The 19,796-nt window shown below is 36.9% G+C and overlaps 1 protein-coding gene across 5 annotated transcripts in view; it reads right to left on the bottom strand.

The window, feature by feature from the left end:
* U2SURP (U2 snRNP associated SURP domain containing) overlaps positions 1-16,063 on the bottom strand; it is a 45,097-nt gene extending 29,034 nt beyond the window's left edge. For 4 of the 5 annotated variants that reach the window (XM_037040327.1, XM_037040343.1, XM_037040334.1 and 1 more), the window contains exons 1-6: positions 15,958-16,063; positions 8,381-8,425; positions 6,732-6,863; positions 4,287-4,385; positions 2,230-2,344; positions 1,444-1,577 (exon numbers count right to left, since the gene is read on the bottom strand). In XM_037040327.1, the coding sequence (XP_036896222.1) occupies positions 1,444-1,577; positions 2,230-2,344; positions 4,287-4,385; positions 6,732-6,863; positions 8,381-8,425; positions 15,958-16,002 (570 nt within the window). In that variant the 5' untranslated portion in view covers positions 16,003-16,063. The remainder of the gene's footprint in view (positions 1-1,443; positions 1,578-2,229; positions 2,345-4,286; positions 4,386-6,731; positions 6,864-8,380; positions 8,426-15,957) is intronic. The other variant, XM_037040337.1, reaches the window with a different exon arrangement.
* Between the last annotated feature and the right edge of the window lie 3,733 nt (positions 16,064-19,796).

Here is a 19,796-nt window from a genome sequence, read left to right as displayed (position 1 = left end):
AAGCAAATTAAAAAATGAACCAAGAATCTGAAGACTTGCACAGAAGACTACAAATGGATGATAAATACATCAGAAATGTTCAACATCATTAGGGAAGTGTAAATCAAAACCACAAATAGGTACAACTTCAAACCCATCAACATGACAATAAATTTTTTAAACAGACTACTTTAACAAGTATTGATGAATTATGGAAAAACTGGAACCTTCACACATTGCTGATAGGACTATATCATGGTACTGCTACTTTGGAAAATAGTTTGGCTGTTTCTAAACAACTTAAATAGTTACCACATGACACAGCAAGTCCACTCCTAGGTATATATAAAGGAATTAAAAACATATGTCCACACAAAAGCCTATATGCAAATACTTGTAGCAGCAATATTCTACTATAATAGCCAAAATGTGGAAACAACCCAAATGTCCATCCAGTGATAAATAGATAAGCAATGTGGTACAGCCATAATATGAAATATCATTCAAACACAAAAAGGAATGAAGTGCTGATACAGATGAACCTTGAAACTTTATGCTAAGAAGCCAGACACAAAAAGCCATATGTTGTATGACTCAATTTGCATAAAATATCCAGAACTGACAAACCCAAAGAGAAAGAAAGTAGATTAGTTCTTGCCAGAGATTGGCGGCAACTAAAAACAGGCATTAGCTTGCTTTCTGAAATAATAAAATTGTTCTGAAATTAGAGATCAGTGGTTGCTGCACAACAGTAAAGATACTAAAAAAAAAAATCACTTAATTGTGTACTTTATAAGGATGAATCTTATGGTATACAAATTATATATCAATAAAGCTGTTGTTATTTTTAAAAACTGCTCTTAGAGCTATTTTAAAAGTCATGTAAGAAAAGTCAGTCTCATTATTCAATGTAATATTTCTTCACCAAACCTGATTCTAAATGACATCTATCTACCTTCTCTCATAAATACCTCACTCTCAAAAAATAAAAACTTTACTAACATTGAGAACATTTAAAAGAAAGTATGTGATAGCAATTCCAAATAAATTTCAAAACTGTTCTAGGTACAATATACACTGATGGAGTACATTTAGCTTCCAAAGTAACTAACACCACACATACTGATATAACTTAAATACCTCAATTCAGAATTGTTTAAAAATACAATCTTATCATTTTACATTTATACCTAAAAACTGACACATGCTATATGCTATGAGTAAAATACAGTCATAGCAATATGAGTACAGCAATAGCAAATACCCACTGCTCCAACAGCACAAACTATTATCTATCTCCATGTCCTACTTTAATTTATTCTCTCTCATCTAGGAAGATTAAGCATTAAAACTCAACATCTACTCCCAAAATAATTTAAAAGAAACCAAAGTCCTGCTTACAGTGGAAGTACTGAAAGTATCATTGGCGGCATCATGTCAACATTTTATTTAAGTATGACTTACAGGTTTTTTGGTTTCTATCACAAGAAGAGATGGTGGTCTTTCATTGGATGACTGATTTGGAGGGTTTTTTTGATCTGCAAATCTTGAAGATGGCTTATAGATTTTGCCTCTTTTTTCATCTGTTTCATGTTCTTCTGAAATTTAAAATACTAAGTTTCAGTATTAATTTTACATTATTTGGATTTTATTTATTTTTATCTAAAAATAAAATTTAATAAAACACCTTTAGTACTAAGATAATCATTATTGACCAAATATGAAGTTAAGTTCAATTAATATCCTACTCTCAAAAATACCAATTTAATCACTTTATAGTAAAATTATGACATATTAAAATTTTTAGAGAGTATTCTACTATCTTAAAAGTTGGAAGGTAGCCCTGACTGGTATGGCTCAGTGGTTTGGCATTGTCCAGCATACTGAAAGGTCGCCAGTTCATTTCTGGTGGGCGCACAGGCTTGGGTTGTTGGCCAGATCCCTGGTTGGGCGAGAGCCAGAGGCAACCGAATGATGTTTCTCTCCCTCCCTTGCCCTTTTTCTAAAAATAAATAAAACCTTTTCGAAAAATAAAAACTTGGAAGGTAATAAATACTTGTAAAATTTATCTGACTCCAATTTCTCAATCCACATTTAGTCACTTAAGTTTGGTAATAAATATCACCACTAGAGGGTGCTGATAGACAGGAAACATTAAATTCAAATGCCATCAAACTTATTTGATAATTATCTGCAATCATTTATCCAAGGCTTTTGGGTTTACTCAAGGGCTGTAACACTCACACTTACCTTTAGCTGCATTAACAACACCTCCACGCACAAATGTCTTCACTTTATTACCATCACTTCCTTCAAAAGCAGCAAGAAATTCCTCATAAATCTCAGCAGCAGCCTTTTCATCTTCCTAAATTTACATGAATGTAATATCACAATATAAAAATTATTATTGTTCACAGGGTTAAACTCCTCAGGGAATAATGTCAATGAAACGTCTCCCCACACTGGGGAAAGCAGGTTAACAAGTCCTAATGGGCAATAGCTAATCCTTAATAGATATTAATATTAATTAACAATGAAACGAACAGAGGCTTTGGTCTTCTACTGGCAATTGGTGGGACCTGGAAAGGTCCCATTAATTTGTTTAAAGACAATTCAATGGTTAATGGCAAATGACTATAAAAATATATTATTCTACTAATGTTTATATTGTTTCCACAGCACAATAATTTAACTCACTGAATACAAAGATTTCCATCACAAACCACTGAAGACATAAACATTAGAAACTGAAGCAGACTATCTCCAGACGGTTGGCATTAAAAAAAAGGCTAAGAACCTTGACAATTTCCATTGTAGCTACACTAAATGTGCTAAAAATATATGACTAGAAAGGCAATGCAACAGAATAAAAAATGCAGAAATAAATCCAATAACATGGAAATTTTGCATTAAATAAATGTGGCATCTCAAATTGGTGAAGAATAGATGGACTTTTCAGTGAATAATGGTAGGGGGTACCTTGATAGCTATTTGAATAAAGATTAAAATGAACCAATTATTCACATTATGCACAAGTAGATGTGCAAATGTATCAAATTCAGTTTAAAAAACAAAACCAGCCCTGGCTGGGTGGTTCAGTTGGTTGGAGCATGGTCCTGTACACCAAAGGTCTGTGGGTTCAGTCCTCAGTCAGGGTACATGCCTAGATTGTGGGTTTAATCCTTAGGTGCAGATAAATAATAATAATATAAATAAATAAATAAAACCATATAAATATTAGAAAAAATGAGGAAATTCTTTTGTAAGCTGGGAGTAGGGAAAACTTGACTAAAAAATCAGAAACCCTATGGAAGGACTGATAAATCTGATTACATAATAAATACTTTCTACATGAAAAAAACACCAGAAGCAAAATAAAAAGACAATCGATGAACTGGGACAAAACATTGCATCTGGTATCATACACAAAGTGTTAATATACCTATTTACATATACAAAGAGTTCCTAAAAATATAGATAACCTAATTTATAGAATTAGTTTAGTTATGAACAGACAGTTCACAGAACAAACACAAGAAAAGCTGTCCTACCTTATTTATAAGAAAAATACAAATTTAAACCTATACTATTTTCACTTGGCAGACTGGCAAAAACTTCTTTGATGGTATTTTTTTCTGTTGACAGGCTACGGGGAAACCACATCTCAGAAACTGCTGACAGGAGTGCAAATGGCCCTGCAGAGGCCCTGTAAAGAGCCATGTGACAGTATAATGCAGAGCTACATCTATGTTATTTACCATCAACCCAGCAATCTCACTTATAGGAACATATCCCAATGATACACTAGCAGAAACACCATATGCATAATACTACTCATAACAGCACTCTTTGACATGTCAAAAGACCAAAACACAAATGCCCTCAATAGAATTTTAGTTGAATAAACTGCTGCATTATCTACACAGCTATTTAAAAGAAATAAGTATTTCAATATACTCGCAGTAATCTCTGAGGTATAATGTTAAGTGAAAAAAGCAAGATGGAGAAAAGCATACTATATACAGCATGCTGCTGTGCATCTAAGAAAGGAGTAGGTACAATCTACAAGTACACACTTGCTTATAAAAAAGAAACGACCAAAAAATAATCAAAATTGTTACACAGCAGAGAAATGGTGAAGGACACAGGGATACAGAGCTCGACTCCTCTGATTCCACCTTATGTTATAGATCTGACCCTGGAAGTCAGAAGTCGCTGAAAAACAGCTCTCAACTGCTCATACACTTACTTCCCCCTTTAGATATATTTATTTCCAAAGATAACTCAAAATACATTTTAAATATTACCTTTTTCTTCAATTCTTCTTGCTCCTTCTTACTTAAAGTTCGCTTAGCTGTACTCATTTTTCCAATACTGAATGCTTTAAGTTTGTTTTCTAGAAGAGGCTATGAAAAGAAATAAAAGGCATACTTTTACATACACACTCTTAATACTACCTCACTAAGAACTCAACTGAGGTGTATACCTCAACTGATACATCTCAATTGATAAACCAAGTCTTCAGAATAGATGATTTAAAAAAAAATTCACTCATTGTAAAGAAGAAAAGCTGAGGGTACTCGAAGTATCAGATGCCCACCTACCTTGAGCTTAATCCTGAAGTATTCATTAAAGAATACCTCCATCATTTGCTAATACAAGTTTGGTAACATACAAAAGCCATTTTTTTAATTAAAGGTCAAAGGCTTCAAACTCACTGAACCTGTTTGTTGGCAGCAAGAATAAAAGCACTTGAGGGAAAATGCAGATGTTTCTGAGCAAAAGAAGTAGAACAGAAAACGGATATTTCCAATAGGGAGAAGGAGGGATACATTCCCATGGTTCAGTAGCAGAAATCAAAATACCATCTATAACCACCAGTTCAGGTACTACAAATCACATCACTTCCTTGTACAATTCAGCAAATCACTGCTTTTTTTATTTGCTTTCAATGCTTTCCCATTTTGTTTCACCTGATATTTTCAGTACCCACCTGGCACCACAGTTATCACACTACTATTGGTAATATTCCCTATGCTGCACGATGTGTCCTTATTACTATTTTGTAACTATCAATTTGTACTTCTTAATTCCTTCAGCTTTTTCACTCAGTTTCCATCAGTCTGTTCCCTGTATCTATGACTCTATTTCAGTTTTGCTTGTTCATTTATTTTGTTATTTAAAATTCCGTATGAAAGTGAAATCATGTGGTAAGTGAAACCATTTGTCTTTCTCTGATTTATTTCACTGAGCATAATAATACTCTCTAGGTTCATCCACTCTCACAAAAATAAGATTTCATTCTTTTTTATGGTCAAGTAATATTCCATTGTGTGTATATATGCCACAACTTTTTATCCACTTGTTCTTCATCAATAACACTGATATTTATGAACATACTAATTTCATTTTCTGAGAAAAACAGAACTTTAATGAAATCTTCATTTACATAACACAGAAGCAATTTCCTTCTGAGATATGGCTTGCATAAATTGCAGGCCTTTAGTTTAGTTCATCATTTGAATGTTAGACTTTGATTCATAACTTAAAAGAAATGCTAAATAAATACAATCTAAAATATTAATCTGCAATTGAAATTTGAAGGTTTCTCTAGCACCTACTAAAATAAGAAGTTAGCCAATTGCCAAAATTAGACTTTATCAATCCCTAGTTACTAAAAAAGCTTGCCCCTGAGATATGCAGAATAAAAGAATAATATTGCAGAAAACTATTTTCAAGTTACATTAAAATCCTTTTGAAAAAATAGAGCACTTTGTAACCCAAAAGTCAATACTGGGTTTCAGGAACAGATTCAAAATAATTTTCTCTCAGACAGAAAGAAAAATGTTTTGCCATCATTCAGTCAGCATCTTTGGTTTCAACTTCAAAAGTTTAAACAAATTATAAAATTATACATAAATTCAATAAAAGACATAATTTTACAAAACAAAATGTTTAGGCCACATTTTCTTTATATCCTAAGAGCTTAGTCCAATAGGGAAATGGTTAAGGAATTAAGGAATGTTTTCACAAATACAATCATCCATTAAAAAGTTTATTTACAAAACATTTGTGAAAATTTTAAAAATCAGAACTAAGAAGAGTATTTATAAGTTGTTCCTGTAGGGTGAATCTCGCAAAGTAAAAACATTTTTGTGCTGAGAAATACTTAACAAGAAAAATGAAGTGTTACCAATGTTAATACTGACTGGTGCTGATTACCTTCTTTATTTTCCAAATTTAATCACAAGAAAATATTTAAAATAAAACGAGCACCTTTTAGACATATGCAGTAAAGAAGCTCCTTTTCTGGGTTCTAGTAGTGCCCGGACAATGCACCAACCAGAGTAAACAGAACCTGTTGTGTTTGCTTCCCAGGGCAGGACTAGAAGCTCTGAGGGCAAGAGATTTGTTCTAATCACCTGTGTATTTCCAGTGACTGGCATTTGGCACTTGGTTCAGTAAATGTTTGGTGGAAGGAAGGAAAAATAAATGTGACTATTAACCATTTTACATTCGAAACACTCCTTGGTTTTTAAATAAAATTTCAAATAAAACCTACTTCACTTATGAGCTAAAAAAAACATTTCCTTGGATGAACTTAAGTTTATCATTAACCTAAATACAACAAAGAATGCTATTTTCAAATAGTACTAAATGTAACAACAAGTACAAAACCAGCTATCCAACCACCAAACTGAAGCACAGATTAGGACCATTAACTATACTTTCCTATCTTTATCAACACTTACTCTTGAGACATTCTGGTGAGGAGAATCACAAAGGCTTTCACGGGTACTTTCATTCCTATAATTATGTTTTCTCGGGCTCTTCGGTCGTGTCCGACTTGGCATATCACTATCTGAGGGTCCAGATGCATCCATCTTCAGGAAAAGAAAAGCAAGTTTTAAAAAACCACATATGTAGTATTGAAAACTAGAAAGAACTTTAAATGTTCAAATACTGACAAATTTAATTATACACTATCAAAACTCTCATTTCTTAATACTACTACCAATTTCAGAAAAGTCTTCACATATAGGGAAAGTTTCCAATAATTCTATACGTTGCACTTGAATGCTCGAATTTTATATCAGTGACAAAGAGTCATTTACTTTGAAGTAACAGGTTCACTTCTTTCATTTTTAGGAAAATACATGGCAGACACCCAAGTCTGATCACCATACCTTGCCAGTTGCTCCTTGGAATAAAAATGGGATTCCAGGAAAAAAGAATCCACTTTCATTTCACAACTTAAACAATCCCACAAGTACTTTTCTTCAAGACAAACATCACATTTTGGTAAACTGAGCTGCCTTATAAGTACTTGCCATTTCATTGCATACAACATTAAAAGAATCACACAAAGGCCCTGGCTGGCATAGCTCAGTGGATTGAGTGCGGGCCTGCGAATCTGTTCAATTCCCAGTCAGGGCACATGCCTGGGTTGCAGGCCAGTTCCCAGCAGGAAGATGCACGAGTGGCAACCATACATTGATAATTTCTCTCCCTCTCTCCTTCCCTTCCCCTCTAAAGGTAAATACATTTTTAAAAATCTTAAAAAAAATAAAAGAATCACACAAAGGACAAGAACGAATGTTAGTAATTTTACTGCTGCACCAAGAGCGTGCTTAAGAGAAACTAGCATATTTTTACTAAAGCCTATGGGAAAGAATACAATGACTACTAGTACATTTTGATAACACTGCCTTGATTCCTGCTCAGGTGCTGACATTTTACCCATCAATTGCTTTTTCACCATAAATGCAAATGTCACCACAGGGAAAAGACAATTAACATTTTTGTGTTACAGCAAAATAGTTTTGAATTTACCGATTTCTTGGAAGATTCTCAGTGATTGTCAAGGGTCTGAAAAACCATACTTTGAGTGTTTTTGTAATAATGTATGTAAAGAATGTTTATTGCAGTATTACTCAAAATACCAAAACCCTTTAAACAAAAGTATATGCCCACCAACAGAGAAATACCTTAATAAATAACTGGACCAATATGATGCTGCTGTCAGGAAGACTAGACAAGAGCCATGCCTGCTCGCATGCAGGGATGTCCAACAGGTATATTGTGCAATGAGAAAACAACACTGTGTATAATGCAATGCCACAGCCAATGTACAAATACACACATTTACGTATGTACAGAATTTTATAAGCATGATAAAAAAAGGAAATAAACATACTAGGTTTCTAACATGGTTTGAAGGGCTGACTTATATGAACAGAACAAAAAAAGAAGAGCACAAAAAAGGGGAAAAGAAAAAAAACAAAAAAGGGGAAAAAAAATAGGCTCAGACATTATAACTGTGTATTAAGTAAAATAAGGGTAGAGATATAAACAAAAAAAATACATTTTAAAGAAAACACAAAGACTGTCTCATACTCACATGTGCATCTGAAGATCCAGATGAATGAACATCTGATGATCTAGTCTGCAAGTATGAAAAAGTTAGTATTAATTGATCAGAAAAATGTCTTACTATGCTAACAAGTATTTCTCATACTGAATTTTTCTCATACTTAATTTTTCCAAACTTGCAGCAATTTCTTCTCAGCTAATAAAACTAAACAGGGAGAATCTCTAACTTACAAAAAGGCTGTGATCCATAATAAATGTGCAAGTCCATTCTTTAAAATTCAGCATGTGTATTTTCCAAAACATGATGCAAATGACAGTCATAAGACACACTGTTCACTGCTGCAACACTAACTTAGCAGCAACTTACTATACAACAAAGAAACCCACCCCCTTTCTCCAATCACCCAAACTCATGTAAGGATATTCTAACAAGAAAATTCACAGACAAATCCTGGATATCCAGCAAAAGGTACAAATTCAACTGCAGAAACAGTTCAAGAAAAACAAAATCCTATTATCAAATTCCCCACAAGCATCCATCTGCAGCTTGTTTTAAGGGGGCTGCTTCCACCCGAGCATGCCACTTTGGCTGACTATTGCACAAGAGTTCAGTCTTCAAGTCACAGCAGCTTCCAACAGTATCAACTCTCAAAATCTCATCTTATTTTTTTCTTAATTGATCTACAGTTCAGGTTACATACAGCCTATGACTTTCACTGGTTTCTCACTGTTCATCTAAGGACAAAGAAGCCAAGGTGCATGGCTATTCAAGTAAGATTCATATGAATACACCCAGTATTACTTCATTGGATTTTCTTACTGAATCTATTTTTCTCTCTGAACTCCACTTTACTGGGTCCTAGTCAAAATCAGCCTGAAATAACCAAGCACCAAGATACCTCCCACCTCCATTCTCTCTTATCCATCATTTTCTGTCTCCAGCTTTTATTGTGATCCTCCTCATTCACTTTCTTCTCAAAGCTAACCTTTCTTAAAAGACAAGATGGTATGAAAGAATTTTTTGATATCTAAATTAACTCTACAAAACACTTTGAAACAATGTGAAATATGCTCATTTTCAGACACTTAGGAATTTAAAAACTAAAGAGTATAAATAATTTCTCTTAGAAAAGACAAAAAAGTTCATCAAAAGATAGAATGCTCTGGGGGAAAAAATCAACTGCCTTCCAATGTAGCAGTATTAACCTGCTGGGTAACAAAAATAATATCCTAATCATAACAATAACAAAAAATATAAAACACCTACAAACGAATTAAGAGAAAATGTACACAACCTGTGTGAAGAAAGCACAAACTATACATAAAGATTCAATTATTCAAGTCTCCTTTTGAAGAGACTTATATTCCTGCATAGGAAAATTCATTGTTAAGAAAATGTCCATTAATACCCAAATTTATTTACATACCTAATAGGATTTCATTTGACAGCTCTAAATCCCAAAGGGAAATCTTTGCCAGGGGCAAATGGATTGCCAAAAATAATTCTCAAGTTCAACCAGAAGAATAAACATACAAGAGAAGCTAAGAATGTATTCCCCTTCCTTTTTATTTTCTATGCCACCACATCCAAATCATTTCCAGGACTTAAAAATAACAGCATGGCTTAGGAGATGCATCAGCTGATTTCAATTAACCTAAGATGGCACTGGTCATATTCACTGCAAACCAGACATTTCCCATTGATATGGAAGTTAAATTCAAACAGTAATTAATACAATTTTAAAAGAATAGCCAACTTCTGCCCTGGCTGGTGTAGCTCAGGGGATTGAGTGCAGGCCTGCAAACCACAGGATCGCGGTTCGATTCCCCAGTCAGGGCACATGCCTGGGTTGCAGGCCAGTTCCCAGCAGGGGACTCACGAGAAGCAACCATACATTGATATTTCTCTCCTTCTCTCCTGCCCTTCCCCTCTATAGATAAATAAATAAAATCTTTAAAAAATAAAGGTATTTAAAAAAAAAGAATAGCCAATTTCTAAAGCTAATGGTCCAGATAAACAGTAAATGTAAATGTAATGCTACCTCAGAAACTGAGCCTCTTCCTCTTAACCTGGAACTGAACTATTTGTCTTGGGCTTAGGTTTTTGTTTTCTTTTAAACTTACAAACAACAAATTAATGCTTAAAGTCTGCAGCACAATTCTTCATCAAAATGATAAGACCCAAAAGCAAGAAATGAAAGAGTAAAATAGGGAAGGCTTGAGGAAATAAAGAAGCAAACATAACAGAAATTTATCTCAGGGTAATGAAAGCAGACAGTATAGATGTGGGGAAAAACAGCAAGAAAATCCAAAAGGAATAAGAATCATTCTGACAGCTGCTGAGGAGAAAAAGGTAAAGCCAATTGTAAGTATGCCATATGACCCTGTATCTTGGTGGCTGAGAATAAAAACTACTTTTTTCTTCCTGGTTGCTCCTACATTAGTTCGAGTGAAAGGCCTCCACAACCCACGCTTTCAAATTACCAAGCTATCCACAGTAACATTCCTCCAACACTGCCACTCTGTGTAGTCAACTATCCATGCCCATTTCTGTCTCCCAAATGTCTTTCTTCTCTCATCTTTTGAAGCATCAACTTGCATCTATACACGTGTAACAATCTCTCCCACAGGAAACAAATCAAAACCTCTTTGTACTGAGAAGACCCCATTCTTCATCTTCCACCTTGATCCCTCTCATAGATCCCAGTCTGCTCTCAACTACTCCTACAAGCTACTCAGATCCAGTATGTCTAAAATTCCTCTCAAACCATCTTGTCCTCTTGACCTCTGACAGTGGGTGGTCTGGAAGTACTAAAATGTTAAAAGCACAAACCTGGAATCAGAATTTGTAATCTTGGGCCTAGTTCCTTCATATGTAAAACTGAATGGCACCTGCCTCAGGAATGTTGTGAAGGATAAATACAGGTGAAGCGCTTAAAACAGGGTTTGATACATAATAATTACCTAATCAGTATTGTTAGGCAGCAGCAGCATTATAGCAGGGTCATCCTGGACTCCTTCCTTATCCCCTGTAATCCACTGAGTCAAATTCTGTTCATCTTAGCTTTTACGAGGGCCCCTTATCCTTTCTAAAGACACCTTGTGGTTCAGATCTTCCCTTTGTTCACCCATTTACTGGGCAACCATTTACTACTACTGTGCTTTGCATTAGATAAAAAGTAAAGTAAAACATAGCTCCGGTCATTAGCAGCTAACAAAAGAGACAACTAAAAATGTGGCTATGCTACAAGAGCACTGGCAAATCTTAATGGAAGGTGTTAGGAAAAGCTTCCCAGAAAAGATGTGAAGTGAGACTTTTGAAGCAATCCTCAATTATCATCACTGCAATTATCTTCAAACTGGTCCTCCTCACTTTCAAATCCTTCCTAAACTATATCCCCAGAACTGCTTTCATAAAGGACTTTCCTGTCTCAAATTTTCTATGGCTCTCTAATTTTATTCTGCAGCACTGAAAGCCCTCTGCAATTTAGCTAAAACTTACCTTTCCATCTCAGCTCCTGTATCATATGCAAGCACCCTACACCAGACCACTTATCAATCCATTTCCCAGCAGGTTTTTTTTGCCTCACCCACCTCTTTTTTACACCTCCTCTCTGTATCCTTCAAAACTCTTATTGTTAAAAAGGACTCAATCACTCAAATTCCCCCTGCCCTGGAATTCAACCAGCTCTCACTTCTTTCCCTAAACTTTTAGGTACTTCTGACAGCTCTGCCTTGTACTGTAATGTTGATTCTCTTCTTCCACTAGACTGCATACTGCCCAAAAGGGGACAGGGTCTTATTTAATGGTTTTTTACCCCTTTTTCTCAAAATCAAGCACCAGACGGGCAATCGACAGATCCTCAACTTGTGGATATAACCTGCTGCAACAAGTACCTACACAACAAAATTGCACTGCACACTGTCAACATACTATACTCTCCCCTCACTAACATGGAGAAGCTTCCTGGCTTAATACCACTCTCCAAGCCAAAACAAGGTCCACCTCTCAAAAAAAAAATTCTGTAAGATCAATGAGTCATATACCATGTATAATACAGTTAAAAACAAACCTGAAATTATTTTAAAAATTACATCCAAAACACTATCAACACATGAGAAGTTATAACTACATTTTGAATGTCCTGCAGTTTATCTAAACTGAGGATGGGTCTAGTGAAAAATATTTAACTCCTCAAAGAAACTCCCAACAGTACAAAATCGTCTCAAGTGCTATAGGCAAATGTATCTTGCTTTCAAAAAAAGTTATTTCAGCAAAGTATCTAGCGCATAGCTGGTGTGTAATAAAATGTGATAGCTACTTAATACAAGCATAAGAGGCAAATTATTGCCAATATCAATATTTTTTAGTTTACTATCCTGTAGCAAATTTTATCTCAAAATTGAAGTTCTTTGTAAAAAGACAACGGCAGGAGTCTTCAACTTGCACTCCAAATGGGATGCAGTAAGGCAAATGGGTATCTTTTATAGGTTAACACATCTTCAGGCACTGCAAAAGAACATGTACATAGACAGTAATAAATGCCTAAGGATCACCAGCCTTGAATGGATCTTCATTGTACTTATTTCTTACAAGTGAAATACTTGTAAGAAAACCGTCAAAATTTTTTCCAAACCAACTTAGCACTGAATGTCCAGAAAGCCAGCAGTATTTTGGTTTTTTATTTACCTATCTAAACCAATTTTTGACAACATGGCAATAATTATAAGAGTTCAGTAACAGGCACACAATTCAGTATTAGTACTATTACCAGCACAGGACATGCAGAGGAAAGAAAATATTACATTCTTCTTCATATTCTCATTTTTGCTGAGCAAGCAAACAAAAAAAAAACCTCTTAAAGTCAAAATAATAATTTGATAAAATTCTAAGGAAACATGTTTAACAAGTTTATAAATAAATAATTATAGGCTCCTTCTTTGTCTCTCTTCTCAAAAATCAAAGCTACAACATGGCATCCATGCCCCTCCCCCAAAGTAGTGTTTTAGTCTGGTGATAAACAGGAATAATGCACAGGAAAATTTTAGCCCATTCCTAAAACATTTACTGAATCTTTATATTTGCCAGGATTTAAAAGGAAGAGCATAGCAAAATTACACAAACAATAAAAGGGCGCGGGATCTCTTCATGGAGAGAAGGTACACATAAAGGTAAGTCATTTGACTATGCATACATAAAATGTAATTTTTAAAGCTAGAAGAAACTGTTGAGATTATCTAACTTCATCTCTTTATTTTATAACTAAGACATGTAAAATTACTTTGCCATTATCAATGGCAAAAACCTTGTATGTTGTACCTTTTTAAATTAAAACTGTCCTCAATGTCTAGAAATATGATATACAAACATCCCTCCCCATATTAATGGGAATTTAAGTACCAAAAAAGAATAAGCATGAAATAGAGTAATCTTTTCACTCCATCTGTATTGTATGATGTCACTCATCTGCTTTAACCAGGGGAGGGGAAAGCAACCTAGAGATAAAAGACTAGAAATTCCAAACTCTGTAGTATTAGTCAAAATAACCTGACATTCTCTCCAGTAATTTCTGGACTTGTATTAAAAATAAAAAGCAACTATTTGGGAAGTCATTATGATAATTAATGACTTATCTCAGGATTAGACTTTATCCTGACATTTTGAAAAGTATTTTTCATTTCCTCTAAGAATAAAAAGGGAAAAGAACCAGTATTATTTTGTACTTTATTGACATCAACTCATTTAATCCTTACTTATCAACCCTGTAAAAAGGATTATATCCATATCATAAAAGAGGACACTGAGACAATAATTTACACAATGTGCCTTAAAACTGCAAATATAATTAAGTACCAAAGCAGAAACTGAATCCAAATCTAGTTTGTTATCAAAATCCAAGATCTTTCCACATTGTGCAACCTCCACATTAATAGTCACATCAATATCCATTGAATACTGAGATATTCCCATCCCTTTTACAAACATCTGTAGAAAAATCAAGTCTTAATAGCATCAACTGATGATTAATATAAAGCAATATACTCAAAAAGACTACTGGAAGACCCAACAATTACAGGTTACGGTCACACACAACCACAAGAAGTGCTATTATACAAGACTGAACACGGACATTAAGATGTTTTCAATGTATCCAAGACCTCAAGATAGGATATTCTTAAAATATTACTTTCAGAAAAAGTTAAAATCCTGACGCTACAGGGCGAATAATTACGGATTTAACTAACTAGCTTTATCATGAGGGATTTAACTAACTAGCTTTATCATGAGTCTGTTGAGAGAAATTGGGTTCAGTAAGGTACCCAACTATTCCCCTACTCCCCAAGGGCAAATGTACCAGGGAAGGAAGAAAATAACAAAGTCAACGCAAAACTGGCCCTCTACCATAGTTTCTATATAACTATAGGATGGATGTCTGGTAAAGCCATTACTAATCACGAACTAATTATGAACATCATTCACCAAATGGCACAAAATATGAAACTGGGACATCAAGTACAAAACGGCTTATTATGTTTGTCACAACAATTTGTAATCACAAGGCTTGCCCTAACTTAATAACCGACTTATAATCACACTCACTCTAGATGTAACAGTCCCCAGAACCTTCAAGTGTTACACAACTTCTTACATCACCATCAAAAAGCTTAACAACTACCCCGGGCAGTACCTATTACTTTTTATATCGTGTTTGATATGAGGAACCCAAAGAAAAAAGATTAAATGAACGGCTCACGGTGGCAAATAAGACCTGATGCTACTAAACACAACAAATAACTAAACTACTTCCATAGCTCAATGGTTTCACAAATACGCGCACATCGCTCCCTGTAAACTCAACAGCAATGTACTAATAATCTAAGGTGCCTTCCAAGTACACGGAAGTTCTCCTTTGAGTGAAACACACAGAAACGCAGGAGACCCCAAGTCTTCGAATATGCGCCCAGGAATGAACTGCTCATTTTGTACTTCCTCTGGAATGAGATAAGACCACGTGTGAAGCGCAGAAAATTAACCAAGGCGGTGAAGCACTGCAAAGGAGACCTGCGCCGCCTCTGCACTTCCCTCCCCGCGTCCCTCCACTATTGGTCCTCCCCTCACCACTGGAGGTCTTACAGGTTATTTATTCCCAAGAGGGCAGGGAGGAAATTGAGGGAAGCCGGAAGCGTGAGATCCAAAGCTAAAGAACCGAGAAAAGCGGAGCAGGGACTTCATCGCGGGGAAGCGATTCCCGCCTATCCGAGGCGCTGACCCGTGGCCTCAGCGCAACAAGGTGAGACACAACAGCGCGTTTTCACCGCTTCAGACCTCAGTCCTTGATTTCACTCCAATGTCAAGTACCGGCCGAAATACTCAGGAAAGCCACCCCACCCCAGGGGCCGCGAGTCACGAGCCAAATCCGGGCTGGGACTAAGGGGAGATACCAGGCCTCTCAATCTGCGCAAAACCGTGCGTCCGCACCCCGGCCTACCATTGCGACCAGAACGCGAACCCCCACCCGTCCTATTCCAGCTGGCCAGAAGCGTCTGCAGGCCCCGGACGACAGTGAGAGACTCACTGACTTACGAAGCCCTCTAAGAAATTACCTTTGAACTGGCCTTCTGAGACCCGCCTGGCGTTTTGTCCGCCATCTTGAGCTTTGCCCCTCCTTCGGCGGTGGCAGCAGCAGCAGCAGCAGCAGCTCGAGCGAGTCGAGAGCCGAGAGAGTGGATCACAGCGGAGCCCGCCAGAGCGCCAGCAAGGCTGAATAGTCAACTGCCGAGATGGGAAATGCAAGCTGGTGCACACGTGACTTCCGGTGTCGCTGGTTTTTGTTTTTTTTTCCCGGCCCCGCCCACTAGGCTGGTTTTTCTGGTTGGTCTCGGGAGCTGGGCGTGTTTATCAGACCCGGAAATTTAGAGCATCTGCTTCTCTTGCCTTTCTGGGCCAGCTGATACTTAACCCTTTTGCAAACGCCAACCCCTAGTAGCTGCGAACCAGCTCTGTTTCCTGGGGAGAAGGGAACGTCTCCTTAAAGAAGAAACGCACTGATCACCTGGGCAGGATTTTATCTCAACTGAGAACGTAAGTCAGGAGCAAACTCGGGGTACCTACCCAGCGTTATGTGGATAAAGACCCCGTTCGCACAACCTCGGGAGTTCACGACCTGGTGGGAAACTTGCAGTCTGCTCAAGGCACTTGAATATAGAATTGTGCCCCAAGAGCGGAGAGAGGAGCATTTGACTCAACCTGAGACTCTGGCAATGAAGGTATCGGATAGACTCCGTTTAGGGCGTCTACAGGTTAGGGTACCGGCAGACAGGATGAATGAGAGAAAATCATAAATACACGCTATTCTAAATCCAGCATACATGGAAATTATTTAAGAATTGCATTCTTTAATTGAGTGTTTTCATGTTTAATCACAGAAGTGGAAGGGAACACCATACAGAGAGTAATTGAAATAAGAGCCTGGTGGTGTTAATCAGTAGGCCTCTGTGTGGTCACCGATTTGTTAGTCCAGGCGTAGGGAGGGATGTGCCTGGAGAGAAAGGTGGGGAGCAAGTTCACACAGGGTTCTTCTAAGTGTGCTTAGTAGTTAGAATTCTGAGGATATAGAGAGGCCTGCAACAGGATATTAAGTAAGACTGTTACATGGTCAGAATTTACGGTTTAAAAAATGGCACTGAAGACTGAGGGAAGGGAGGAAGAAGACAAGTTCACTACCTTCTCTCCCTAATTTATTTATGGAAAATGTTTTTGAGAACTTTCTGTGTATAAAAGCCTGGCCAAAGTGTTGAATTTACAGAGACAAGTAAAAATACATTGTCTTTCTAGGATTAAAACTTAATGAGGATTGGACCAGAGAAGGGAACAGCAAACTAACACTACGCAGAATTAAATTGATGCTGCAAGTAAGGATAATTAGCTGTGGGATCTCTGAATGAAGTAAATAATTCTGAGGGTAGGGATGGGGTAAAGAGATGGGGGAGATTTCACAGAGAAGGCAGCATTTGAACCAACTCTGAAGAAGTAGAATTTTGTCTGTTTGGATGATGTTGGTGCCCAGGTCAGAGAAAGAGCAGCAGACCCTCAAGCAATGTTAACTGTCATACGTACCAAGCACTAAGGAATCATCAGGCTAAGGGCTCTTGTGTAAGGGGATGGGGTTAGAAGAACAGACGATGAAGAAACAGCAAAAAAATCATTTCTAAGCAAGAAATAACTAGAAAGTGACAAGTGTTGTACATTGAAATTAAAATGGAACAATGTTATGCAACCGGTAATCCAATTGAATATATTGTCCTTTTTTAAAATTTTATTTACTTATTTTGGAAGACAGGAAGAGGGAGACAGAGAGATCGATTTTTGTTTGTTCCACTTATTTAGGCATTCATTGGTTGATTCTTATAGGTACCCTGACCAGGTATTGAACCCTCAATGTTGGTGTATGGGGATGATGCTCCAACCAACTGAGCTACCTGGCCAGAGCCTGAATTTATTTTCAATCTCAGATCTTATTGCACTTTTTCTATTCTGTGCTGCTTCTTCACCCTTCCTCCTGGCCTCTAATTGAAAGCTAATCAATTTTTCTGCTCTTACTAAGGATGGTACTTTCTCCAGGACCTTGCAGACCTCCCTCCGCCATCAAGCCTCAGTTAGAGGCTGCTTCTGATCCACAGCACCCTATACTTCTCACCCAAGATGCTCATCACACCAGATCTCCATTATCTGTTTACAGTCTAGGATTAGAAAGTGAAGTCATCAGCTGGGAGGAAGGGAGAAGTGGGATTGGCTGTGCCCAGTCATGTTCTGGCAATGCTGCAGGCCGACTTCGTCTCTTACACAGTGAATATATGCACACTTGTTATACAAATCCCTAAAGTCCTACTTCCCATACAAATAATTTTTACTAAATATTTACCCCGAGAGTTAAAAGAAAGTTAATGCAGGCTTCTTCCCCCTCTTTTTTATACAATTAAGCCCCAAAGAAGATCAGACTAATGTTACCTTACAAGAAGTAATACACAGGCCTTTATTAAGGCCTAATTAAGTATGCTTTTAAAAACTCACAGTCACAGCAATGAGCAGAGTTCTCCTGAATACATATAAGTCATGAAATCTTGGCCCTATTACTCAAACTGTGAATGAAGGAAGATGAAGTAGCACTGATGGACACATGGAATTTTACAAAATCAGAAATTTTAATTAGACTCACAATTACTGTTGCCAAGGGCCTACCCATAAATAGTAAGGAAATCATACAATTTACTGCAGTTCGTATTACATTTTCCCAATCACACAGTCCACAGATGGGCTACGGACAGGTTGAAGATAATAAAAATTGCTCTTTTAGCTATATGATCCTGGTGGGAAGATTACCTTTACTATGCAGCAATTGTAAAAATAAGATAATGAACCCTGGCCAGGTGTTTCAGTTGGTTAGAGTGTTGCCTTGTGCATGAAATGGTGGTGTGTTCCATTCCTGGACAGGGACTTGCCTAGGTTGCGGGTTTGATCCCCAGTCCAAGTGCCTACAGGAGGCAACTGATCTATGTATCTCTCTCACGTCAATGTTTGTGTGTGTGTGTGTGTGTGTGTCCCTCTTTCCTGTCTCTCTAAAAAAAACCAATAGACATATCCTCGGGTGATGGGGTAAAGGAAAGATAAACCAAGGATGGTCCAAATGGAGCACCGTAGAAATGGGTGTTCCTAAGTGAGTATGGGGGGTGTGTGATGAAGACAAAGGAGGACTTAAGTTGCCCATCCCGGGTCCTGACAACAAGCAGAAGGCAACAATTAGGGAGTTCTTACTCACTGTGGCCCGGCAGTCCAAAGGTGGGATTAGTGCGGACCACCCACGGAACAGACCTCACTTAGCCTGTGCCCTGCCTTCCACCAGTGAAGAGCCTAAATATCCCTGTGAAGACTGAAACTCTTGAGGCAAGAGCAGGTAATTAAACAGCTGGATGGAGGATGAACTTATGAAGAGAAAATGAACAAGACTATTTCTCTTACCAATTTTATTTGGTTGCCAATAACAGATGTCCAACTGTAGTGATCTTAAAACACAAGGCTTGATTTTCATATTCCTATCCTGGTAGATCTTTTTATCAAACAATATGGCATACTTCTTTTTCATATTTTATTTATTTCCTTCACACGGATTTTGCATATTATTATCTTTTATCATTTCTGTTAGCATAAGTTTTTCTGTTATTTACATGTCCTAAGTAATTGTTTATATATTGATTTCTATCTATAATCAGTGTTGTGCCCAGCCATTTTGCTGAATTCTTTTATTATTTGTATAGTTTTTTAGTTTTTTCTCTTGGGCTTTCAGCTCATATCATTTGCATATAACTACAAGTTTACTTCCTCTTGTCCCATTTTTTTCTATCTTCTGGTTCTTTTTTTCTTGTGTGATGACATTAGCCAGTACCTC

The sequence above is a fragment of the Sturnira hondurensis genome, unplaced genomic scaffold (genome assembly GCF_014824575.4).
Source record: "Sturnira hondurensis isolate 20B ecotype Veracruz unplaced genomic scaffold, ASM1482457v3 Scaffold0000396, whole genome shotgun sequence".
In the NCBI taxonomy this organism is placed as follows: domain Eukaryota; kingdom Metazoa; phylum Chordata; class Mammalia; order Chiroptera; family Phyllostomidae; genus Sturnira; species Sturnira hondurensis.
Note: the sequence above shows the minus strand (reverse complement) of the source record. Positions and strands in the feature narration are given on the sequence as shown.